This window comes from Aphelocoma coerulescens, chromosome 5 (genome assembly GCF_041296385.1).
Source record: "Aphelocoma coerulescens isolate FSJ_1873_10779 chromosome 5, UR_Acoe_1.0, whole genome shotgun sequence".
NCBI classification, from domain to species: domain Eukaryota; kingdom Metazoa; phylum Chordata; class Aves; order Passeriformes; family Corvidae; genus Aphelocoma; species Aphelocoma coerulescens.
Genome location: NC_091019.1, coordinates 65,945,325 through 65,972,195, shown reverse-complemented (window position 1 = coordinate 65,972,195; position 26,871 = coordinate 65,945,325). Strand labels below are relative to the sequence as shown.

The 26,871-nt window shown below is 45.2% G+C and overlaps 1 protein-coding gene across 3 annotated transcripts in view; it reads right to left on the bottom strand.

The window, feature by feature from the left end:
• MAP4K5 (mitogen-activated protein kinase kinase kinase kinase 5) overlaps nucleotides 1-21,791 on the bottom strand; it is a 55,204-nt gene extending 33,413 nt beyond the window's left edge. For 2 of the 3 annotated variants that reach the window (XM_069018673.1, XM_069018675.1), the window contains exons 1-2: nucleotides 21,284-21,634; nucleotides 2,566-2,623 (exon numbers count right to left, since the gene is read on the bottom strand). In XM_069018673.1, coding sequence (XP_068874774.1) covers nucleotides 2,566-2,623; nucleotides 21,284-21,391 — 166 coding nt within the window. In that variant the 5' untranslated portion in view covers nucleotides 21,392-21,634. Of the gene's footprint in view, nucleotides 1-2,565; nucleotides 2,624-21,283; nucleotides 21,635-21,663 lie in introns of those variants that run through there. The other variant, XM_069018674.1, reaches the window with a different exon arrangement.
• Nucleotides 21,792-26,871: the final 5,080 nt, after the last annotated feature.

Here is a 26,871-nt window from a genome sequence, read left to right as displayed (position 1 = left end):
TCGAGTCCCCTCTCGATTCATCTGCTAAACCCATAGAAGGAAGAGGCTTTAGAGTTTCAGACAGCTTTGGCTGCTATGCTGCTGAGTACAGTTGGATTAGTTTCAGAAATAGAATTGGCTCCCAAATTATTTGAAGCATTTGTACTCAGGGAATGCTGGGAAATGTCATTAGTGTGCCATAATACTTTTGCCTAATGCTCTCCAAAGTCTATGCCAAAAAAAAAAAGGGAAGAACACTATTTTGACTCCAGCAGCACAGCTCAAGTGACTGTGGGAGCAGCCCTAGAGAACTGCCCCAAATTCAAATAAATTAGTGGCAGCACCCTTCGAAGCTGAGTTTGTTTCCTTTGCCTGAAGAAGAGACAAAGGTAAGAGCTGATGAAATAAATACAGATCCATGCTGGGATCTGTTTTAAGCTGGAGTCTTTTTGCCTACTTGCTCACTACCTGCAGGAGATGAGGGAGGAACAGGAACAAACCAGGACTTACCCCTGCTATGCCAACAATATCCTGAATCTCCTCAAATCCTGCCATTTTACTGTCTGCAGGTCCTTCAGCTTTCATTCAACACATTCCTCACCTCCTCTGGAGCACTTTCTGCTTCAAGAGTCTTTTGTCTTCTGTTCCCAATTCCCCTGTCTATGTATTAATCAAGTGTTGAGTTTGGAGCTCTTATTTTTCCATCTGCTGATTAATTCCCATGGATGAGACATCTCCTCCTCCTCCTCCTCCTCCTCTCCAGAAGATGCTGTATATAACTCACAAGCCTATTTCTCTGGTGACTAATTTAGAGAATTTATTATCATTTTTTTTCCAGCTGTGCCCTACAGTGTGACAGCAGCTTGTGCTGGTGTTTGGAGGGGGCTGCCCTTCCCAGGAAAACACCACAGGTAATTCCAACAGCTCCTGACCTGGTCCAGGAATTAGTAGTGCACTGCAAGTACAGTCCTAAAAAACTACTCAAAGCCCTTAAAATTAGTCAGAAAATTGAAGTGTGTAGCAGTCAGTTGTTTATTTCTTTTAAAATCTGGAATATTTTGAACATTAGAGCTAAAAAGGAATAAACAAGTAAATAATGCTCCTTCAAAACAAAACACCCAACAAGATCCCTGCCAAGAGGCTGTGGGTGTACATGCTATGGATGGAGATCAGGTTGACAACATTTAAAAGAAGACAGATTTAAAAAAAACAAACCAAACCAACAAAATGAGAAGAAACCACTTCCCTGTGGTGATCAGACCAATATAATTAAACACAAGACATGGTCATCAGTGCTAATTAAGATGGGGTTCTCAGACTTTGGGCCAGAGGCTTGCATTTATCACTGTAGTGCTTAAGCAGCACCAAGGAAAGGAGGGATCGTGCTCCTCCCTCAGTTCTATCGACAAAGGATTCAGCCTCTGCTTCACTTCAGCTTTCAAAACAATTCTCCAAATTCAGAATAAAACCAGATATACTTCACCTGGGTCAGTTGCAGTGGCACAATGCTGGAGGAAGCTTCTCACTGAGGTAGCAGTGGGTTATTACTGTCCTTTTTCTGTCACTAAAGCATCGCTCTGCCCCATCAGAGCCCTGCTGGGAAAACTGGTTTGCTCTCCACAGCCCCACTGCCCCAAATTCTGGCCACAGAGTTTCACACAGGGTTCGAGGGATTTCCACTGTGTTCCCACTGCCTAATTAACCTTATCACTGCAATAAACCCAGCCCTGCTCTGCCAAGGGCAGGTGAGCAGTCACAGTCACTCAAAGGCAGTGGTTTTCACTTCTCCCCCAAGTCTCCCCATGTTTTTTCTACCTTTAGCCTTCAAACCCATCTCTTTTTCTGCCCAGAACCAACCAGGAATAAAAATTAACCCTCCCCTCAGGCCCTTCAGCCCTGGATGGTCTTTAAGTTCTCTTCCAACTCAAATCATTCTGGGATTCTGTGACCCTTCCAGCATAAACCATTCCAGGATTTTATGATTTCCACTCAGGACACAATTTCAGATTTCAACTCTCTGTGAGGACTCAGATTAAACTTCAGCTCAGCAAATCTCCTGGGCAGCAAGGGAGATCTCCTGTGTCCCCTGTTTTTAGAAGGAGTGGCAGAAACACCATGGGGAAGCGACAGTAGGAGCCACCCTCCTCCCTCAGCACAGGTTAGAGAAAAGATGACACATTCAAAAGCACAGGGCTCTGGTTTTCCCAGTGCACCTTTGGTGGGAATCAGCATCGCTGCCTGATCCCTTCCCCCTTTCAACTCCCACAGCCCACCAGCTCCTCACTGTCTCAGAGCTCCCAATTTACCATCTGTCCCTAACCTTCTCTTTGTACTAACAACAGGATTGCAACATCTCTTCATGCAGCAATTGATCAGGCAGATAAGAACAAACAAGGAAATAGTGAGCAGGACACAGCCAAAAGCAGTGGTACATCCTGCGGGGCTTCCTGTCATCTAACCACTGAAATTACAAAAAAAACCAACCCCAAACACTTCTTTTGTCTAGAACTTCACAGTGGGTGAAAATAAACACATGGAAAAAATGAAAATGCGATTCAAAAATACAGGAAAGAATGTAAAACTTACCAGGCTCTAACTTGATTATTTTTACAGCAGCCAGTTCTCCTGTATGAAGATTTCTAGCCTGAAACAAGAGAGTTAAAATACATTTAATTATAATTCAAAGGCACCTCACAGTCTTAAAGATTGTGCAAAAATACAATGTTGTCTGATATAAATACAATGCAAAGCTGAGACCAACGTGGGTGAGGATAATCTGGGTTTGGAATTAGCACAGCACCAGCCTGGCTGGAATTGTGAAGTGTTCCTGGCAGTTCTTTTCCAGACTAAAACATCAACCAGCAAATTGCAGAATTGCTGAGGGTGGAAAAGCCCTCCAGGGTCATCCAGCCTGTGACTGTCACCACCTTGTCACCCAGCCCAGAGCACTGAGAGCCACATCCAGTTTTTCCTTGGACACCTCCAGGGATGGGGACTCCACCACATCCCTGGGCAGCCCCTGCCAATGCCTGATCACCCTTTCCAGGAAGAAATTCCTCTTGAGGTCCAACCTAAACCTAGAAATGAGAGTTCACACCTCTCAAACACCATTTTTAAGGGAAGTTTCTGCCACCCAAGGATGCATCAGGGGCTCACCCATCCCACAGTGCCAAACCTCAAGCGTGCCCCGAAAGTGGAACTGAGAGGGGCAAGGAGGCACTGCAGATGCACCAGGGATGAGTCACAGCTCCCTGCAACAACTTCACTCTGGAAACAAACTCCTTCCAGCAGACCTTGGTCCCCACAATCCTCAGGAAGAAGAAGCAGCAGCTCCAATTAAGCCTTTTCAGAACTCTGTCCTCTCTGGATATGCTCCAAACTTCACACTGAGAATTCAGTGCTGGAAAAAAACATTGCAGGAACCTCAGATACAGCAAGTTTTAAGAGGGGATTCCATTAACACTTTTTAATGATCTAAACCACTCAGACACCATCACCAGAGCTAAACTGTTATTTTGAACATACAGCCTGATTTAATTAGGCACTGTGGCATTCCCCTTTTGTTGAGCATCCAGGAGTTACAGGAATCCAAACCCAATTGTTTCATTTTTAGCCTAACAAACCTGCAGAATCTTCTGAACAGCTGAAATCTGGTGAAGAGGTGGATCACAGAAAATGGAGGGAAAACTGGGTTAAGCTAAATCAGTTTGGACTTAAGGATGTAGAGGAAATTTGGCCCTGTGAAGGGAGTCACTACAGAACATTCTTCTCTTGTGCATGGGCAAGAAGTTGTCTTAGAAATAGAGAAATGAAGAACCTGAAGGATTATCCCCTCAAAACTTATCAAGCTTCCAAATAGGGAAAGGCTTTCCAGCCAGGAAAAAAACCAAACCAAACCAAACCCAATGATCAGCCCTTCAAAGTCCTGCAGTGCTAAGACATGAGATGGGTGTCAAAACACAGGCCAAGGACACAAATATGACTCAACTTGATCTCAAACAGAACCTGAACAACCCTACAAAGGACTCAAACATCTGCAGACCAAATCACTCAGCGTCATCTGCAAACCACAAAGGAAACATTCACCACTTCTGAAAGCTCCTTCCTACCGAGGTGTTCTTAGACCACAGCAAAATCCTTGGTGTCCTTCAACACCCAGAAGGAGCAGGCAGGATCCCAGTGGGATGAAGGATTGGGACTGCTCTGGTCCTGTTACATGAGTGATGGGAAACAGGGATGTTCCCAGCAGGGACACACACTCTGCCTCAGTGAAGCCAGGGATGCTCCACTATCCACACTTTTATCCACGAGCAGCTCAGCTGTGCAGATAAAGTCGCCTGCACCGTTTCCAGAATATCAGCTTCACTTCTGGAGTACTAAAAGGATCGTATTCCTTACAAATATTCCTTTTCCATACAAGCAGTAACTGCCACTGTCATGCTGAAGCCTGAAGGAATGGATGGAGTCTGCCAAAGGTCTGCTTGGCTGGGATCTGAAGGTTCAGGCTGGGGATCACTGCGATTCCTGGCTCTCAGCTCTCACACACGACACAATCCCAACTAAATCGTGTCCTGCTGCTTTCCAGTATCACCATAAAGCTCTTATATAGAAATCTATAGCTTGGACATGGACTATTTTGGGTTTCAATCATCAGACTTTGCCTGCTGGAACAGAAAAGCTCCCACTGGGTTGATATTTATGACCTAAACACATCAAGTTGTCTGAGCCACTGTGTTTTCTGGTCCCACAGCTTTAATCTTCCACCAGACACATTCCTGAGTTGATGACACCCAGACCACACGTGATCATTAACTCCTGTCATTGCCAGAATCAAAGGCAAAATCCCAAGTATTCCCTGACCCTCAAAAGCCTTGTGTGGATGTTCACAGATAAGGAATGGTTTTAGATCTCCAGTCTAGACATTGGCATTGCGAGCACCCAGCAAATCACCCAAAATGCTTCCCTAGAGACGTCACCCACCCACAAATGTCACCCTGGAGGCTTTTGTTCCCTCCTCTTGGGTTGCAGCAGCTTTGCACAGGTACACACAGCTCCACCTTCCCCTTTCCCACCTGTCAGCTGAACACTCGATCAATAATGAATTACTGCTCTCATTAAAAATGCAAGAAGGCGAGGGCTAAAAACTGGTTCTCCGTGTACACACCTAGATATGGAAACTGTCAGATCAGGATTCCTCAGATCACTTTGGGATGTGTTAGTTAAATAAATCCTCATTTCCCACGAGTGACTGCAGCTTGAATCGTTCTGGTTGTTTTTAAAAAGAACTGTGCAGTTATCAAGGAAGTCACAGACAGGAAGGCACCACATCAACGTCACTGGTTTTGTGAATCAAACCTGAAATTTGACTAGAAATGGTATTTGACAAAAATATAAGTCCCTGATGTGAAAAATTAATTAATGATCTATCAGTCTGTCTTATTCATATACTTCTGCACTGCAGAGGGGGAACTACAGGCTAAGAAATTACAGTTCTTCTACTCATGTTATTTACATTTGCCAAGCCCAACAGCAAAATATCTGCCTCCTCCTCATCCCTTGAAATTTCCTCAGTATTTCAAGTCTCAATTTAAAATTAGCTAAAAGCAGCCAGAGGCCAGGGGGCCAAGCAATCCAGACCTGTTCAGTACCTCATGAGCTATTATTGACAAAGGAAATCATCATTTATACACATTTATCACATAAAGATGACATATATATAAAGAATTTTGATGATCTCTTCTGAAACCTGATATTTCAGTTTTAAGGAAGATAAAATTTGTTAGATGTCTTATTGTCTTTAATTCTTCTGGCCTTGATCCATTTGATATGTAAGGAAATCTCCTAAGAATTCATTTGACTCTAAAGGCTGAAAGACTCCATGCTGGTGTCCACATCTCCCTCAACAACGTGGTCCACTTCCACATGACAGAAGTAGATCCCAAATTCCCAGGACATTTGCTGTAAGACTTTCTCCAAGAGGAAGACAGAGCTTTTGCCCTTAATTAATATTGATCCTGATTTTATTCAATGAGACTCAAACCTGAAAATCATGTTCCCTATAGAATGGAAACTAAAACAACAGGATTTTGGCAGAAGGATTGCAAAGCTCCAACGTGACCCACACAAGAATGGGATCAGAACAAGGATATCTTTGAATGAGGTGAACCCCAGCCAAATTTTATTTTGCTCAATGTCATTTACAGAGTGTATTTCTTGAGAAAGAAGAGTTTGGCAGCAGCCTTTTGGTCACCTCTTCAGCTGTCCCACAGCCTGACAGAGGATGAGTGACAGCATCCCACTGAGCACAGCTCTTCCAGAATATTTTAGCAGCTGAATACTAACACTGCAGAACATCACATGGAATCTGTGTTCAAAACAAAACACAAATACTCATCCTCTGGGGCTTTTTTTTAATATCCCCTTGAGTTGCTGTAGTGACCGTGCACACCCACCCCACTAATGTGACAGCACTGTTAGTAGGACTATTTTGGGGGAGTTGGGAGAGTTTTGTAGTATTACACACAAAAAATCATTGGGTTTTCCCATTAAGACTTGACTTTCTTCCCAAACAGCTGCTGTGGGACAATGGAACCCGAGGTGAGACCCGTGGCAATCCCTGTGTGTGACGCTTCCCACCGCACACCCAACACCACACCTGAGAAAAAACACTCTGGGTAGGACATTTTCTGTAGCCAATGACCAGAAATAACACAGAAAACTGGTTTCAGAACCAGTTATGCACTCTGCACTTGTATTTTATTTGTTTTCAAGAGTGCAAGCCAAACAGTTCCAGCCCAGGGGGTCCATGGTACTGAGCCACGTGAGATGGTCAAAAATGGGGGAATCTTGGACATTTGAATCTGTGCTCAGTGTCCTTTTCCAGCCACTTTCTCCTAACCACAGAGGAAGAGAAAGGGAAGATTCATGCAGCAATATCCCTCTCACAGGCTCCAAATTAGTATTTTCAACTTCCATGGTGAAATCCTCTCCTCTCCCCAATGTCACTGTCTCATCTTCAGCCCTGGATCAACAGCCCCATTCAGCAGAGGAGCTGTTTGTTGGAGCGTGTCTTCATTTAATTGAATCATAATTGCAGCTCCTGTGGCAGCCCTCCCATCCCTCCCCAGCTTATTCAGCCCTTGCCAAACTTCACTCACCAGTGGCCACGACATTCTGCTGTCTCAAGTGCTGCCTGCTTGTCCCCAGCTACTGAATATCCCTTCAAAAGGTACCTGACCTCCTGCCCTGTGACTGAAACAGAAGCTCCTCTGCTTTCCAGTTTCTGACCTCTTACACTTTATAACTCTTAACCTGCTCTGTGTGGTTCAGAAACTCCCATTAGGCTGTTTTTCTTTCCACATCTCACAGCACCAAATCAAACAGACCCTTGAATTCACCTTTCTACATCTCTGAATTCACATCTACCACTGTTAAGAGCTCTCACTCGACTGCAGTGACCACAAGAAATGTTTCCCACCTGGGCTGCCCTAAAACCATGAAAACAGGGAATTCTTGGTGGATGGTGATCTGCTGGACTGTAACAGAATTTGAATTATGTCTTAATGCAGAATTTAAAAGAAATGTTCCTAGTGTTTATTATATTTCACGACACAATTTTGCTTACTCTTGTGATTTACCTAAATTTAACAGATTTTAAAAATGCTTTATAACTAGAGCTGGAAAACTATCAGGCAGATGAAACAAGTATCAGCAATATATTCTAAATGACTGGAAAGGAGATGTTTGTTCTTCTCAAAAACCATCTCTTTGCCAAGTCAGTTTAACACCCCAACTGCAGAGCTGAGGATTCCTAAAATGTCAGTTAAAGCCAGAAAACTACTGAGAAATTAACAGCAACAGGAGTTAATCTTCACTGTGTGAGCCTGAAGTTGCCATCCTACACAGGAGGACACCGCAGTGCTGTACATTAGGAAAACATTTTGTAAAAGAAGCCAAACTCTCTGAAACTAAAATATCCTTAGAAATCTGCAGGTTAAGCCAAGCAGAGAGGACAGAGCCAAGCCAGACCCGCTCAGAGCAGATCCATACCTTGGTGTCAGGATGGTGTCAAGGGGAAGAATCACTATCCAGGCCCCAGTGTGGCTGCAGAGCTCCTCTGCCCAGCTCCCACTACTGCTTTCCAGTTTTGGAGTGAGTAGAGAGAGTGTTGGTTCCTCTCCCAGGAGCAGCACATCCTAAAGCACCCTCAGAAGACTCCTAGGAATGGCAAACAATCCATGGATTCTGCCTCCTAGATGGTGCCTGGACCAAACCCACCCAGGTGCAGTTCTTGGTTTGGGGGGTTCCACCCTTCTTTTGTGTAAAACAAAATAAGCAAAACCAAGCCAAAATTCCCCACAGCTCCATCCCAAGAAAACCTGAAGAGAGTATGAGACTGGGTAAGACCCTCCTGCCTGGTGCTGAGAGTGTCTCTGTAACAAATGCTGAAGGTCTGGGGATGGATTAAAAATGTAAGAGGAACAAAGGGGGAAAGCTTAAAAAAACCCCCGAAAGAAGTAGGACAATTCTGGCAAATGTTAATGCCAATCTTACTGGATAGGCTGATTTGTGCCAGACAGAAACAACTGCCATAGAACCTCAGAATCCCAGAATGGTTTGGGATGGAAGGGACCTCTAAAGATTGATCAGTTCCATCCTCTGCCATGGGCAGGGACACCTCCCACTGTCCCAGACTGCTCCAAGCCCTGTCCAGCCTGGCCTTGGACACTGCCAAGGATCCAGGAGCAGCCACAGCTTCTCTGGGCACCCTGTGCCAGGGCCTCCCCACCCTTCCAGCCAGGAATTCCTTCCCAATATCCCATCTAACTCTGTCCTCTGGCAGTGGGAGCCAGTTCCCCTTGTCCTGTCATTCTAGGCCTTTGCCCAAAGTCTCTCTCCATACTTTTTTGGCTCTTTCAGGCCACAATTAGGTCATCCCAGAGCCTTCCCTGCTCCAGGCTGAACAATCCCAAATCTCTCAGCCTTTCCTCATGGAGTGGTGCTCCAGCTGTCCCTCCCCCTGGGACACTCCACTCCTCACTGGAGGTTTGCTCACATCTGTGGCAGACGTCTGGCTACTCTCTGCTGCTGCAAAAAGACACCCGAACACCATTCCTAATTTTCAGGGCTGTGTGGCTTTTAGGAAGCAGAAAAGACCCAGAGGTAATTGTTCCCCCTGCAGTCTTCCAGCTGGGTTTTTGGAGATGGAGAGCAGTACCAGGCTCCTTTATAGTGGAAGGCACAGAGGCTTTCAGAAACTATTTCCCAAACAGAGACTTTATAGATTCAAGACACTAAAAGACAATCATCTCTTACAACCAGGAGTCAGTACTTTTTGGGATAAACCCAAAATGAAGATTTACATGCTAATTTTAGTTTATTCTGTAGTGGCATCAGAGCCATCACTTTGGATCTCTGAGCTGAATATCGTACAAAGACAAATATTGATTTTGTTGGTGATCTCCAGATGGACACTGCCAGTTCTCATCCCCCAGAACATGCAGCAGCACAAGGCAGGATGAAAAATTCCCAGCTGTCACTCCTTATTTCCACATTTACAGCACTTCCAGCTTCCCCTGTCGAAAGGACAGAACCCAGAATATGCAGAAGACCCAGGATTTAAATAAATTCCACATTAAAACCTGAATCCCAGATGCAGACTGGCACCTCTGACCACAGCTATAATGCAAATAAGGCTTAAATGTATTTACTCTTGCTGGCAATTGGTGAAATTCAGATAGTTTATCTCTGTCAGAGAATATTGGGAGGAGGAGAACCTACCTTTCACTCAGAGACTTCTGACACTTTCTTACTCAAGGCCAATTAACTCAAGCAATAAGGGATTAACAGCTCATTAATGATGTGAGGCCAACTCCCTTTATTCTCCAGAAAACCAGACTGAGGATTTGTATCAGCAAAGGGATTTTGCAGGTCTCAGTAGCCACTAAAACATTTAATTCTCATCCCTGGTGATAATTATTGAAGGACAAAGAAGTGTGGCAATAAAGATAACAATAACGAAGCAAAGATCAATGAACATCTTAACATTTATTTAGGGGGAAAAAATAACAGAAGAAGTCAGCTATGTGTTTCCAAGCAGAGGTTAGTTATTCTCCTCTGAAATTTTCTTGGCAGATCATCTTTTACAAAATATTTGGCATCATCCTTGTAAAACTGGAAAGCTAAAGCTAGAAACAGACCCTGACCACAGAAGTACTGTTTAGAAACTAATGCAGCACAAAAGATACAGACAAATACCACATGAGAAAAAAAATAAATTAACAAAGGCCCCAATTTTGACTCAGCTGGAGCAAAAACCAAAGCAGAAAAGAACCTTTTCAAGTCACAACTGTGTGCATTACAGTGGTTTGAAAAGCTACTCGAAATAGCTCGCTTTCCTGGGGAATAATACACATTTTTGAACATAAGATCATGAAAATCAAAGAATGCCCATGGAACTGCTGATATACTTAAAAATGAACAGATGCTCAACAGCTTTACAGGCCAGGATATAAAATAGGGAAAAGAAAAAAGAGGGAAAAAAAAGAAAATATACCTTCAAATACATTAAACTATGAACCAAGATAGATTTTAAAAGGGTTTATTCACCAGAAGATAGGGAGAATAAATGTAAAATAATTTTATTGTATTCCTGTGTTGAATGCATAGACCATGACAGAAAAAAAAACCCCTCACAGTATTATGGAGTACAAACCCAAGTAACATTAAAAGATTGTGTGCTTCATCAGCTGCAGGGGAATTTATTTATTCCTTAGAGATGAAAGAACTAAGAGATGTGACAAACAAAATATTTGAAAGAAAATATCTATGTGTCTTCTTTTCACTGACCAAAAAAAAAAAAAAAAAAAAATCTGGTTTTCCAGGCAGAGAAAAAACAAATTTCTGAAGGAAAAGGCAATGGGTTGATTTTTTATAATTAAGAACTAAGGAATTTAAGACCAGCATTTACTTCTTTACCAAAGAAAAAGATATTTTTTACTGCTTTGTGAGCTAACACACAGTGAGATGTGTCTCTTCAGAAAGGCAAAACTGAGGAGCCACCACTGGCATTTTAAAGGGAAAAAAATGGAATTTTGAGATTGCAAGTGTTATATGAAACCATGCAAACCAAAGGCAAAAATCTGTATCAACTCCTTTTCCTTATCATAATTTACCTGATAGACTCTAGAGAGATTCAGGTGGAAAATGTAGATTTAAGGAGAAAAATCTACCTCCAACAAAGCTGTTCAGTAATCACCTCCTTAAAATTTCAGTTCCTCAGAGATGAACTCACAATTACAAAATTAAAAGGAACACACCATAAATTTGCCTTGATGAAGAAAACAGGTCAGTGCTTTGCTCTTTATTGTTGTTATTGTTAAATAAAACAGTGACCAGAACAGAAAGAATGAATAAAGAAGTTGTGTAAATGAAGAAGTTAAATGGAATTAGCTAAAAATAGAAGCTGGAAGATTCTTTTTCTGCTCTACAATTAAGCTTTGGTTTGCATCTGGACTGCATCAATTGTCACCTTCTTGGGGTGGGAGATGGGTAAGATTTGATGCTTCTTTCTGATACTGGCACAGCTGTTTCTACTAAAATAAACCCCAGCATTCATTTACAGGCTTCGTTTTATGGGGATAAAACAGCGACCAGCAATATTTCTAATTCAGGAGAAAATGTGAAATCAGAACCTGGAATTCTGTTGGAATAAACAGAAATGACATTTCAGGAGGTTTTTTAGTGAGGAAAAACTGAAGTTCTAAATGTGCTGGTACATGAGAAAGGTTACAGATAAAACAGGTTTTGCACTTCTGCTGATGAAGTAAAGAGGAAATATGCTGCCATTTCATTACAGACGATAACTGAAAATCGTGCAAGTTATCTCATCCTCTCACACTTTATTTTTAGCCAGAACAGAGGAAAAAAGCTGGTCTGATTCTTTTTATTATTGTTTTCTTAATTTTAACTGATTAACTCATGTAAATGATGCCACCTGAAAACAAGACACTGTCAAGATGTCACTTGAAAATAAGAATTTTTTCTACAATTTCACCTACAGTGATCGAGCTCCAGTTTCACTTCAGTCACCTGATTTCAAGCACTTCCTCACTTTACTTTGAAAGATGAACCAAAACTGTGCTCTCAAGTAATATGTGTTATTACATAATTAGAATATTCTGGTAAATTGGGCCTGATGATTTAAGTGGAATTTTAAAAGAAGTATTTTTAAATTTTAACACACTTGAGAACATTTTCCATCTTGCCTCATTCCTCTTGTCTATTTATATTCTAGTTTCTTTATCCTGTTTCTATAGGGTTTTTAATTCACCTTTGCTTGATCCCTGGGGAGGGCCCATCCCTCCATCCCAGGAGGACACTCGGCTCTCCCACTGCTCCCATCTCCAACGAACATAAAATCCTCTCCCTCCAGCAGCTGTGTGCATTTTCCATGGACCAGCCTTCCCGAGCCAGACACCACTAAGGAATGTGCTTGAGAGAGCCAGAGGAAACCGTGGTAGAGACTCTGTGCAGCCTGGCTGCTTCCCTGTTCCCAAAACTATCCCTCGGCTCCGCTCGAGGAAGCACAACAAAGCACGCAGGGAAAGTTCCTTCTAAAATCATGGAATGGTTTGGGTCAGAAGGGACCTTGAACACCACCTCCTTCCACCCCACTGCTGTGAGCAGGGACACTTCCACTACAAGGTTGCTCCAAGCTCTGTCCAACCTGGCCTCAAACACTTCCAGGGATGGGGAATTTCATATAATGCTTTCATGGAGCAGAGCCACAGCCCGTCCTCCTCCTCCATCCCTCCTGGAGCTGCCTCGAGCCAGCACAGTCAGTCTGTGCTCAAGACATCCCAATGCAGGATTTACACAAACCTCAACACCCACGGAATGAGAAAAAGGAAAAATCCACATTCATGTGCCCTGAACAGGCAGCTGCTTGATGGATCATGAAACCAAAAAATCAAGATCTCCTTATCCATCCTCAGAAATCCCTTTGTCCTGTTTGATACTGTGAGCCTCATTTAAAAACAAAGACTCTCAGGACAGGAATTGTTTGGCAAAGTTTAGAAGGCTCTGTGTTAATCCAAAAGTTATTCCTGCCTCTTCATAATTAACCAAGAATCAGAGGATCAGAGCTCAACCAGTACTTTAAATTTAATCACATAACATGCCTGAAAACGAAATGGTTTCATCAGAAACTGCTCATCTGGGGACTGTCTGGAGTCTCAGCTGTGAATATCTACAAGGGACAAATCAAATACTCTCCCTTTACTCACTGTAGACCAAATGCTTCAAAATTTCAGCTGCTGTTGTTTCCCAAGGCCTCATAAATAAAACACAAATACCTGAAGCTCTTCCATCACTGAGAGCAATGAGCACCCATCAGGCACTGCTTCCTGTCAAATCTTAATTCTTTTAGTTTTATCAAAAGAAAATACACCCATAAAAGATAGTATGGCTCCCCCTTTACTCTTCCTACCTACCATGTTTGTACCTCTGCCTCTACAAGAGACTTTACCACTTATCTTCCCACGGGATTAATGACTAAATCCCCCAAATATCTTTGGGAGCCTGATGTTTATAACTCAACTCTGATCTTGCGTTGTCTGTACGTTAAACAGCAAGTTAATGCAAACATAACTCAATTCTTTATTGTTTCAACAGCAATGATCAGCAAAGAATCACACACACAGCTGAGAACAGGACAAAAATACAGCTTTTTGGGGTGGATCATCACAACTACAGCTTTTTGGGGTGGACCATCTCCTCAACTGTGAGAAGAAGTTATGCCTTTAATGCTGCACAAAACGAAGCTACTTAAAAAAAATCCCCTTAGGAATGATTTCTTATCAATAAGAAAACAGAGTTCCTCTGCAATAACCTCTTCACTTGCCTTTCTGGAATGTCTCAAAATTCACATTTCAAACCCGCTACAAATCCAGCTTTTTCACACTGAGCTGAAAATATGGTTCATTCAGTTTTCTTTTTTCAGACATTCTTTCTCCAGCCAAATCTTCCTCATCTCTATGAAAACATGAACCTCCCAGACACTATATTCATGCAGAAGACACAAAAATACACTTGGGGGAGGAGTAATTCCAATGTGCCAAGACATCAAATCTGGCATTAAAGATGCCATTTTGAAGGATCAATAATGCAGCAGATTTGGACACCAGGACTGGGATGTTCTGAGGGTATCCCTGACTACATTTGTGTGATCTTTTTACTATCTTTAGAAGAGCAGAAGTCAGTAGAAATACACAGAGCAACACATAGGATAAGGGACTAGGTGAAAGTACTGGAAGAGGACAATCCTGGAATAAATTCTGTTGCTCATCCTCTCATGTGCTCTTTCACTCAAGCTCCTGAGATACAGTCAAGCTGCAGCTTCTCCACACAGTGTTTTCCATCCATCATGGAAAAAGGTAAGCTTTGGCTGAGGAGGACCCTGCTGACAATATCCACTGTGCTGGATGAAATGAATCACTCCAACACTTGGGTGAAAGAATTTAGAAAGCTGAAGAGCAGAACAGGAACCTCTATGTGCCAAACTCACAAATTTTTGTCCATCTAGAAAGGAGGAGTTTATCCAGCCCCCATATGTGATTATTTATTGGAAATCCAGAACGGATTTGGGACCAGCATAACTCCCGAAATCAAAGGCTGCTGTGTCCACCAAACCTTGCTGAGTGCTCTTACTGCTAAGAATCCCTCAAAAACTGGGAAAGAATTCTTCTTTGGAAAATTTAAAATCCAAAAGCCAAATGAAATGGCAAAGTGTGAGGAAGTCACAGAGTCCCGTAATGGTTTGGGTTGGAAGGGAATTTAACACCCAACTCATTCCATTCCCTGCCATGGGCAGGGACACCTTCCACTGTCCCAAGTGGTGCCAAGCCCCGTCCAACCTGACCTTGGACACTTCCAGGGATGTGGCAGCCACAGCTTCTCCAGGCAACCTGTGCCAGGGCCTCACCACCCTCCCAGCCAAGAATTTAATCCCAATATCCCATCTAACCCTGACCTCTGTCAGTGTGAAGCCATTCCCCTTCATCTTATCACTCCATGTCCTTGTGAAAAGCCTTGGCAATCTCAACCACAAGGCATTGATATTGCCTTGAGCTGAAGAATAGCTTCATGAATATGGGGATGTACCCGTTTTGCATCACTCTGAACTGGAAACACTTTGGGCTGATGCTGCCTCTCCTCCTTCACTCCCAGCTCTAAGCAAGCAGCAGGTGCCAAACCCAGCTAAAGGTAGCAGGGAAGGTTGTTTTTCCAGCTGGAATGAGGACGGACAGTTGCTGGTGTCAGCGGAACGCGCTGCCAAACTCCGTCACGGCCTTGCTGACAGGAAGAGCTGCTCCCTCTGACAGGGATGATCTGTGAGCTCCTACCACGCACCTCTCTGACAGAACTGGGGCTCAGCCACTCATCCCAGAAATCCTGGATGCTTTCCAAGTTATCCTAATGTTGGCAATGAAAATGACCGTTGCATCTTCTGGAGAGAAAGGAAGCAGATCCTGGCAGGCAAATGTTCTGATCTTTGATCTGTTCTTCCCTCTCAGGTCTCTGTTGTTGAGGGGTGGGTGGTGTGTGATTTGCACTGTTTGCTTCCTCTTAATGGATATCTCACATTGAGAAGAAATTAGACCTTATTTTAAAGATTTTGGAGACTGCCTGCTCCTCAAAGTAAGAGACAGGGAGAAATAACCATAGGGGAAACACTACTCCCACCATGTAACTTCCCATTAACAGAAACCACAGAATTCCAGAGTGGTTTGGGTTGGAAGGGACATTAAAGATCATCCAGTTCCATCCCTGCCATGGGCAGGGACACCTTCCACAATCCCAGGTTGCTCCAAGCCCCAGTGTCCAACCTGGCCTTGGACACTTCCAGGGATCCAGGGGCAGCCACAGCTTCTCTGGGCACCCTGTGCCAGGGCCTGCCCACCCTCCCAGCCAGGAATTCTTTCCATATATCCAACCTGAATTTCCCTTCTTTCACTTTGAGCCCATTACTCCTTGTCCTGTCACTACAGTTCCTGGTAAAGAGAAACATGAGTGACAGGATGTAATATTTAATGCCAAGCAGCTTGGAACATTCCACATCAAAAACCAAATCCTTAATAAAGAAAGCTGTTACAAACGTTACAAAATGGAAATGCAAAGGTTTCGCCTTCCACTCCTGAATATCCTCACAGAGGGTGTCAACAAGCCACTGTGCATCTTAGTTCTCAAAAGAGAAATCCTACTGCTTGCATCCTAAAACAAAAGTGTGCCATTTCCCAGAAGAGGAACTCCACAGCAATAAGAAAAAACTCAAGAGCACTGGTTTGATGTCATTCCAAACACCCTTCACATGGAAAAAAGAGCACACGGAGTTCGGGCATGACTACAGCAAACACTGCTGACCAGAAGGCTTTGATCTGCAGAGGAAGAGTGGAATCCCCCAACATGACAGATGTTTTATGGTCATTTATATGTGGAAGCAACCTATATTCACCAGGGACAGAAGTGCTGAGTCAGGGATGGCCAAATCCAATTGGTCTGCAGCTGCCAAAACATATTTGTGTAAAGTTGGGAATATGTGATTAAAAGCTGTCACAGCCATAACTGTTCTCTGGTATCAAAAAAATCCTTTAATACTCTGCTCTTAACCTATTGACTTAAGCAGTAAAACACTTTAACTGATAAACTTTCATTATCTGAGAGATTAGAATGACATTGAGAATTATTTTCTAAGCATCAAATACAGGTTCTCAACAGCCTTTGGCTGCACCAAGAATTATAATACAGAGCTCTGAGAATAAGGCAGTGACCACACAAAGCAGGGTTGAAGCCTGATTCAAACTGGACAGAGTCACACTTTTATGGCAACCTTTAAAGAAAGAAAACACAAAGAAAATAAAACAAATCTTTTTGTTGTTTAAATTGCATTTGAGCAAAGAGTCTATGTGTGCCGCAATTCAATCTCACTGCTCACTATTTTCCAGCAGCAATCAGTGGCAAAACACTGGAGGTTTCTTCTAAGTTAATGCCCTTATTTGGTGAAGGAGATTAAAAAATAATGATAATAATCTCAAGAGAAGAGAGACTGAGCAGGTGACTCCAGAAAGAATGAAATTTTCATGATATTCAATAAAAATACGTCTCTTGTTTACAGGCAGTTTCTGCCATTAATTTGGTACATTCCTTGTCCCTTGTGCTTACTTTTAAAGAAAGCCACTGTGGCACTGCTCACAATCCTGCTTGGAAAACCCCAAACAAGCCAGCTTTAGAATTGCTGCACAAGGTCATGTTTGATCATCGGGGAGGACAGACATCCCGCTATTCATCCCGCGGGAGCGGCCGGCCCGGAGTGCTGGGCCCGGCACATCCATGGGCTTCCAGCTCAGCTGCCAAACAACAGCATTCAACAAGGATGAATTTACATCAATTTACATCAACCACCCTTTTGTTCCCTTCTGCAGAACCAAGGATCAGTTAAAACTCTGTTTGGGGCACTTGGAATGAAAAACACAAAAAGCCAAGCCCTGTGAATGGTTTGGATGGGAAGGGACCTTAAAGCTCAGCCCATTCCACCCCGCTGCCAGGCACAGGGACACCTTCCACTATCCCAGGTTGCTCCACAACCCCTCCAACCTGGCCTTGGACACCTGAAGGTTTCCTCATAATCTCGCCACCAAACTTATTCAGAGCCATTAAGAAATACTCCAATAAAAAAATCCACACAGGAAATTTCAGGAAGGACGAGCAGCAGCAAATTATCCCCCAAATACAACTCTTGTTTTCCAAAGTCCCTTGAGGACACCAAGATCCTCAACTACACACAACCAAATGAGTGGATGTTCTGATGCAATCAAATTCCACAAGTTAAGCAAAACAGGCCAGTCTTATGCTATTCCAAGTACCTCCAGAAAATACCACAGACTGCAGAAACGAGTGCTTATACAGCTGATGGCGTGACCTTGTTATCAAACCAGCCTCAAACAAATCAGGACTACAAAGCCCTACTGAAAAGCTGCAGGTTCACTCACAGGTCATGGTGGTGTGAAAACCCATCCTGGGAAACATCTAACCACACTGGGAATTTACCTGGGATGGGATCTGACCAGCCACTTCCTAGTGCTGGAGGTTAAAATCCATTTACAGTCTCCAGCAGCTTTTTAAAATTTTCTGCTCCAAGACCCCAGTCAAATGGTGTTTCTCCATTAACCACACACACACAACATCTATTTCAGCAGGAAACAGAAGCAATTCAGAGTGCAAACAGAACAAATTTATGTCATTTTTAAACACTGCTTTGAGATGTTCATTTTTATAACCACAGTGGGAAGACCTTTCCAGGAAAGCCAGAGTAGATTTGTGAGAGAGTAGGGACAAAAAAAGACTGTTTTTTAATCAGCATATTATTAAGTTCCAGTTCTCATCTTTGTTATTACAGCCTCTTTCACAAGTCAGTAATTCAAGATATCTTGGTGCAATGCTGTAAGGGATAAATTATGCCAATGGATCAGAACTGGTTTGATATTAATATCCTCTATTAAAAAGAAAAAAGGTTTCCCACCACAGATGAGACAACTAACAAGTTAGGATTGTAATGGAAATTACTTCCAAGACTGCTGAACCCAAACTTGGATCTATTTACACAGGCTGTGAATAGACAAGAGTTTATTTACAGATGGTTTCTCCCCAGCCCTGAAATGCATTTTGGGGAAAAAAAGATATTAAAACAACATCAACAACCCAGCACTTAGGAGCAATCCTACAATCAACCATTGTGTGCCATGTGACAGACAAGAGAAATAAACCCCACGAACAGTAAGAAAACACATCTCTGTTTTAAGCTTTCATGGTAGCAATGAAAAGCAAAGTGGGCAGGAGAAATTTGGAAAAGCCTTAAATATTCTTCTGTAACCTAACAGTGAAGAGAAATATTTGCTTAACCTCTGCCTTCACCATCCAAAAAAGAGCCAATTTACTCTAAAAGCTACCAAATGCCTCAAGAAGAATTTGAAGCATTAACCACCACCACCAAAAAGCATCTGAGGAAGAGGCAGATGTCCCACAATCAGAGAGGCTGCCTGGTTTAGACATCCCAAAAACAACTGTGCTGGAGACGCTGGTGACTCATTATTAGTGAAGGAGCAGAGAAACCACTTGAAGAGGTGAGGGGAAAATTCCATTTTAATTTAAGAGCACTCTCCAGCAAACCTTTCCTGAGCTCTGCAACATAGAAACACTTGGATATTCACTAATAAATGCATTTTATAAACACTTCCAACAGCCCTCAACGAGTACAAGATGTGCCATCTGCACTGACACTTACCACGGACTAATAAAAATAAAAGTACAATGTTTATACGTCAAGTCCTTTCAAGAAAAAAAGGTTTACCTTTTAAAATTATCATAACATCAATGACTTTAAAAAATAAGTTTGCTGTGCATATTTGTCATAAGAGGCAGTGCCATCTGATTCAGTATTCCCTTGATAGAGTTCCTCCCTGTTGCAGGCCTTTACAAAAACAAAGAGCAAACCAATGACCTGGAAACAAATGCAGCCTCTCAAACTACTTTAAACTCATTAACTTTATACTTGTTTCAGACTCATAACAACGTCTGAAACGGCTGCCAAAAACTTTGATTTAAATTTACCAGGCTGCACGAGGAGAAAGTTTGGGTTTATTCCTTATCTGAAACCGTTTCAGGAGTGGAAGGCGCATTCTTCATAGCCCAAAGAGTGGAGGGGGGGCAGAGGGTTGTGGGTTTTTTGTTTAAAGGGGATGGATGTGTTTACATGGCACAGAGCAGAGCCATGCATCCAACCCAGCTCCGGAACCGGAAGCTGGATGACATGTCAGCACAGCTCTCCACTAATTACCAGGATAATGAGAAGCAGAATATTTCTTTTTCCACAAAGAGATGACACAAAAACATTTCCCTGCAATACAACTAGTTATTTTTCTTGTCGTGCTGCCTGGTTATTTCTTGTCATGCTGCCCTGCACTGGGCAGGCACACACAAACAAAGCAGCTCAAGGTATGCTGAGTTCCAGATTTATGACAGCTGAAATGTTCTTTTAAAGGATTTACTGCTAGAATCCCTAGGAAAGAAGTTCACTGATCTGTGCACAACACTGTAGGAGAGGGAAAAAAAATAGAAGAGGAAGGTAAATATGCACCACAAAAACTTTTAAAAATAACTCCCTGAGGTCACAAGTAACCATTTCAAAGGGGTGGTGGGAACAGGATCCATCTATAAAATTTCAATTTGAGCATTAGCAAAGAGCCCTCCCCCAGCAGGAGCAATTACTCCTGCCTTTTATGTGGCACAGTAACACACCTTCCCTTGCACACTTGGCTGTGTCAGGTCTATTTTAAACACACTCAACAGCACTACAAAGGAGAACATCACACAGCCTCCCTCTCCATCCAGCTGAACACGCACATTGCCAAGCACAGGCTGAAACCTTTAAGGCTTTCTTTACAATCCATCCAGACCTAAAAGCTGCTGAGCATCCCTGAGGTATGAGGAACATCCCTGATGTTTGTGGACAGAGCTCCTATGAGAACACACCATTGCCTGCACCTCCTGCCCCCCATGCCCGTGGTTCTGGCGATGTGCACACCAGTACGGAATTACAGAATCCCAGAATGGTTTGGCTTGGAAGGAACCTAAAAAATCACCCAGCTCCAATTCCCTGTCATGGACAAGGTCACTTTTTGTATGCACCATTCCAAGAGCATCTACTTGATGTGCTGCACTAACTCTACCTCGTACTGCAGCTCCGTTCCAGCTTCTGAAGAGCTTTAATCTGCTTCTGCTTTTCACGGGCTATTATTAACCTCGAGGATAAAGTGGCACCCTTTTAATCAGGTGCTTTAACTGGATGCGTTCTGCAAACAGGTATAGCCAAGAGATATCCTCTACCTCCTTGGGCAGTAACGTGGGAAGTATCGCCCGCGATATTCACCAGTTCAAACCTCCAAGAAGGGCGGCGGTAAGAGAGACTCTTCTCTGGTGCTGCAAGCACAGAATCCCAGACTGGTTTGGGTTGGAAGGGACCTTCGAGATCATTCAGTCAAACCCCCTGCCATGGGCAGGGACACCTTCCACTGTCCCAGGCGGCTCCAAGCCTCACCCAACCTGGCCTTGGACACTTCCAGGGATCCAGGGGCAGCCCCAGCTTCTCTGGGCACCCTGTGCCAGGGCCTCACCTCGCTCACAGTCAATCCTTTCTCACACAAGTGGGAATCCTCCGGCTTTACCAGAGGCGGCCCCCCCCGCCGCTCACCTTGTACACGTCGCCGTAGGTGCCGCTCCCCACCCGCTGGATCAGCTCGTAGTCCTGCTGCGGGTTCCGCCTCAGGATATCCCCGCTGGCCCGCGCCGCCGGCTCCATGTCCAGCGCCGCGTCCCCGCCGGCCCCGGGATGCTCCTAACGCGGCGGCCCCCGGCCCATGGCTCCTGCGGCGGCAACGGCGGCTCAGGGGGGCTCCAGGCGGCCCAGACAAAGGCGGGCGGGCAGCCGCGCCCTCCGCGGCTCCCGGGGCTCCCCGGGGCAACCAGGAAGCGCCGGAGCGGGCGGGGAGCGGGGCCGGGCGGGGAGGGAGCTCCGGTGCCGCCGGCGCTGCGGCCCGTCCGCCGGGGCGGCCAGGCCGAGCCGGCTCCTACCTGCGCGCCGCAGCCCTTTGTCCCGCCGGGGAGGGAGGGAGGGGGAGCACCGCCGCCGCCGCCGCCTCCTCCTTTTCCTCCTCCTCCTCCTTCTCCTCCTCCTTCTCGTTCTCCTTCCGCAGCCGAGCCGAGCCGGGTTTCGCTCGGGTCGGGACGGGCCGGGCCGGCAGCGCCTCCGCGCCGCCGCAGCGCCCCGGCGCGGTCAACGCCGGCCCCGCTCCGCTCGGCCCCGCTCCCGGCTCGGCCCCGCTCCCGGCTCGGCCCCGCTCCCCGCCCGCTCCGCTTCAGGCTCGGCCTCGCGTCAGGCTCGGCCCCGCTCTGCTTCTGGCCGGGGAGCCGCTGCCGTGGGGCTGTTACCGGGCGCTGCCCTGCCCGCGACCCTGTGGCCGCCACGTCCGGGGCTCATGGAATCTCAAGAGTGGTTTGGGTTGGAAGGACCCTAAAACTCATCCAGTGACAAGCCTCTGCCTTGGGCAGGGACACCTTCCACTGGACCAGGTTGCTTCAAACCCCGTCCAACCTGGCCTTGGACGCTTTCGGGGATCCAGGGGCAGCCACAGCTTCTCTGGGCACCCTGTGCCGGGGCCTCGCCCTCACGGCCAAGAATTTCTTCCCAATAGCCCATCCAACCTAAATCTACCCTTTTTCAGCTTAAAGCCATTCCCTCTTGTCCTGTCACTGCAGACCTTTGTCCCACATCCCTCTCCAGTTCTGTTGGATGCCCTTTAGGCCCTGGAAGGAGCTCTGAGGTCTCCCTGAAGTGTCTTTTCTCCAGGTGAACATCCCCAGCTCTCCTAGCCTGGAGCAGAGGGGCTCCAGCCCTTGGAGCATCTTTGTGCCTCTTCTGACCCTGCTCCAACAGGTCTTCATTGAGGAAGTACACGTGTGGGGACAGGCAGGACTTTTAGCCTGTACCCCTCAGTTTGAGGCAGGAAGAAAGGCCCCAGTTTGGCTACACCACCTATATATTATATATATTTATAGCCACACATATGCTTGTACCAAACACCAGGCCAAGCTTTCCATCTTTCACACCAGAGGCTGGGATGCTTCCAGAGAGGCTCGAGATGCGGAGGAAAAGGAGGAGGAAGGAGGATGTAGGACTGATCTGGATTGCAGCCTTGCAGCCACGTCGTGTAATCCTTCTCATGGGCTAATCAGGTACCATGGCATTTAGCTTTGTGGGCAGCCAGTGCAATGAAAGTCACACCAGAATTACCTCGGACTTGTTGGGACTTGTCTCCCTGGGCTCCCTAAGTCAAAAGAAGCTTCTGTGAAACTGCAAAGTGGAAAGCATTTATAGCTGCCTTTCCCAATTATTTTCAGAGAAGCAGCTGAAATTCTGGGCAAAGCTCACCTATGGTCTCTGAAATCAATGCTAAACAGTTTAAGAAGCCCAAAGGTGGGGATAGGGAGCAGAGGAATGCTGGAATTCGAAGTAGCACTCACTGCACGGAGAGTCATTAGGGCCTGAAAGGAGGTGTGATTTTCTAGGCGTAAAAACTACCACATACTCGGTGCAGGAAATACGTCTGCAGAAGTTAGGTAGAAAAAATTCAAATGGATGCCAGATGTACGAGTCTTTGGTGTCCAGGATTGGTTATTTCAGAACAGATTCTGCCTCTCTGGCAGCCACACAGCCCAAGCAGGTCCAATGTATTCTAATGCCAACATAGCCAGGCACTGATCCTCGGTTTAAAATGGAGCCTGGGCTTTGAACTTGCTCTTCCATTTAGAAATCCCACATGTAGTACCTGACAGAGTGGTGTGGGTTGCATAAGCTTTTCTTTCAAACCACAGGCTCTGTAGCAGAATTCATTAGGATCTGTGGTGCTTTAGGTTAAACTCAAAGGCAACGTGTGCAGACTCCTGGGAATTGCACAATGGCCTTTGGGTTTATTGGGATTTATTTATGGGCTCGTTTGGGCTGCAAAATGTAACCTGCCCCACCTCCCCAAAACAGGGGAGCTCAGGGCTGCTCACTTAAAGAGATTCCCATTTAATTTCCCCTTGTACTCTCCAAGCCTTCTGCATCCTGTGTGTCCTTTCCAACATAAATACCTAAGTTTTCCTGAACCCCCAACAAATAAGGAGCTATTTACCCTTTAGAGAGCTGTATTTCCTCAAGTGATTTTTAACAAAGCAATTACCTCTCCCCTCATAAATCAGCTTCCTGTGCTCCTGATAGGGAGCTGTTTGTGTCCTTTTTCTTTTCCCTTCCTCATCTGAGGGTTCGGACACTGCTTTTCGCTCTGCTGCTCCTGACAAGCCATCAGATGACAGCACAGCAAAAAGGACATTTCATTTTCCAGTGGCAGATGGTGCATTAAGACTCGGACTCCTAGAATATCTCTCAGATCCAAGGGGCTACAGTTTACTGCAAAAGCTCCTGTATTTAGTTTAGTCCTTGCTGGGTTAAGTTTCACTTCCCACCTGGAGGTGCAGCTTCTCATCCCATCTTGCCAGTGGTGAAGAGTGAGCTCTCAGAGCCCATCTCGTGTTCTGAGCTTTAATCCACCTTTCCCAGCTGGGTCTCAGTCCCTGCTGGAAGCACAACTGGGAGGTGTACATAGATAAAAGCAGCACTGGGACTGTACTACTGTTACCATTTCATGATTAGGAAAATGCAGGGAAATGGAGGAAGCTGCCTGAAGTTGTGCCAGGGGAGGTCGAGGTTGGATATTAGGGAAAATTTCTTCAGGGAAAAGGTGGTCAGGCATTGTTTGCCCAGGGCAGTGGTGGAGTCACCGTCCCTGGAGGGTTTTAAGAGCAGTGTGGATGTGGCACTTGGGGACATGGGGCAGTGGTGATCATGGCAGTGCTGGGTTAAGGGTTGGGCTCAATGGTCTTAGAGGGCTTTTACAATGTTAATGATTTAATTAATGATTCTAACGAGTTGTGCAAAGTTTTCAGTTCAAAGACATGGACCCTGTGCCCTGCCAGGTCCATACTCCTGAGCACACACCGATTCCCACTGCATTTTCCACCCCAGACCACGTTGCTTTTCTAGTCAAGAGTGTTTAGGAATGTGCTTTTATGCAGCATCTTCCATCTGAATGGGTCCCAGCCTTAAAAGGAATGTTAAGTGGTTTTACATAAGGCATTACGTGGATTTGGAGAATGTGATCTGTTTGTGTTGTAGTCTGAGGAGGAAGAACAGCCAAGGTTATTTTAACGAGACTCTGAGATTCACCAGGTAACAGTGGATGCAGAGCTGTAGAAATTTCTAACTGAATGAGATAATAAAGGTGGTTTTAAAAGCAGTGGAATGCACTGTGCCTGTGGATGCATGTTCATTGGCAAATAGGACACTGAAGTATGAAACAGCAGCATGAAGAGAAAATACTTCAGCCCTAGTTCTTTATCTGACTGCTAAAATATCTTTAATTTTACACAGTCTAACAATGCCACATGGAATGCATTCAAAACTGCTGCAGCACCTTCCCTGTGATTTTTTTTTTTTTTTTAAGTTTGTGGTTTGTGTTTTTCAGGCTGGTTTTCCTCTTTGATGGCACACACACTGTTGCTTTCACCCACGGCCACAAGTGAAGGGCCTGCAGTGGAGCCATTCCCAGGCTTTCTGTGGGCAGCTTCCAGCCCTGAGTCCAGTTCAGGATGCTGAACCTCCTAAAGCTTCTTGGCATCACTTTGGCAGCTTTCAGGGCTGTCAATGCTGCTTCACCTGCTCTGCTATCAGAATTCAGAATAGGAGGAATAGGGCAGGTTTTTGCGGGATCCTGAATGGTTTCTTGCTGCTGGAATGGCCCTTTGAGGACAGTTGGGATGGCAGCAGATGTGGGCATGTGATGACAGGTACAAAAAATGCCTGGGAAAAAATAAAGAGCAGAAAGAGGGAGAAGTCCTGGCAAGATGGATGGAGAGAACACAGCCGAGGGCAAGAGAAGGAGGAGACATCCAGGCCTGTTGGATGTTTCTTATGTCCAGCTTGGGAGTTACACTTGCTCAGGGAAACATCAGTCTGCTGTAGACTGAGGATCTCATCCAGCTGAGATGCTCTGGGAAGAGAGAAAAGACACCAATGGGAGAGCAAAGCCTTTTCAGGAGCCTTGTGTGCCTTGCAGGAGCAGGAGAATGAAACAAGACCCAGCTCAGCCCTGTGTGCCAGGATTTGTTTTTCACGGAAGGAAGAGGGGCGCTGTGGCTATACATTATATTTGTGTCACCCCGTTTACGTAGATGCATCTCAGGAGACTTTGCAGCTGATTGTGCTCTTTGCATTCAAAGGAAGGAAACCAGCTGGATGCCCTTCCCTCCCACGTGCACGCACAGGAGGGCAGAGGTGAGACCAGACAGCAACTGCTCAGCTCAAGGATGCAGGAAAATGTGGCCATTCCATGAAAAACAGCATTAAAAAGGGAAATTCAGAGCGGCGCCTGGAAACCCGGCTGCTTCCCCCGTTCCCAGGTGCACAAACCTGGCTGGAACATTTTGCAAGTATCTTGCTGAATCATCCAGGCAGGTGGATTCAGTTGGTTCTGCCTAGAGGAGCTGGAAGCCTTTTCCTGGCTGAGGTGTATCTTCAGGGGGAAATCCTAGAAACAAACTTGGCACGCACAGATTTTGGCTTGGGCTCACTAAAGCCACGTTGCAAACAGAAAAAGAGGCTGGTGAGGAAGGATGTTTTCAATAATGTCCATCTGCTTGTCGGTGCAGGGGGGAGGGAACAAATTAAAAACAGTATCAGAAATAAATGGGAAGTTTGGCTTAGGAGAGATCTTGCTGACCTCTAAATTGTAGAATCACGGAATTACCCTGAGGATGATCCAGTTCAGCTCCTGGCCCTGCACAGACACCCCAACAACCCCACCCTGGGCATCCCTGGCAGCGCTGCCCAAACGCTCCTGGAGCTCTGGCAGCCTCGGGGCCGTGCCCATTCCCTGGGGAGCCTGGGCAGTGCCCAGCACCCTCTGGGGAAGAACCTTTTCCTAACAAAGAGAAATAAGAGGATCACAGTCAGATAATGCAAAGGCAAGCCACCAAGGTAAAACCAGGCCTGGATTGATGGTTCTTTATGTCCATGGGTTTTTTTATTCTTAAGTAGCTCCTTCAGTTTACAGAGCATCTTCCAGAAGGAAGAACCTCCACTCTGATTGATTAAACAAGTGATTTAATTAACTGCTGGAATTCTGTCTCCTCCACAGTGAAATACCTCTGTGCAGTCCTAGTGTGCCATCATGTTTACAGAAG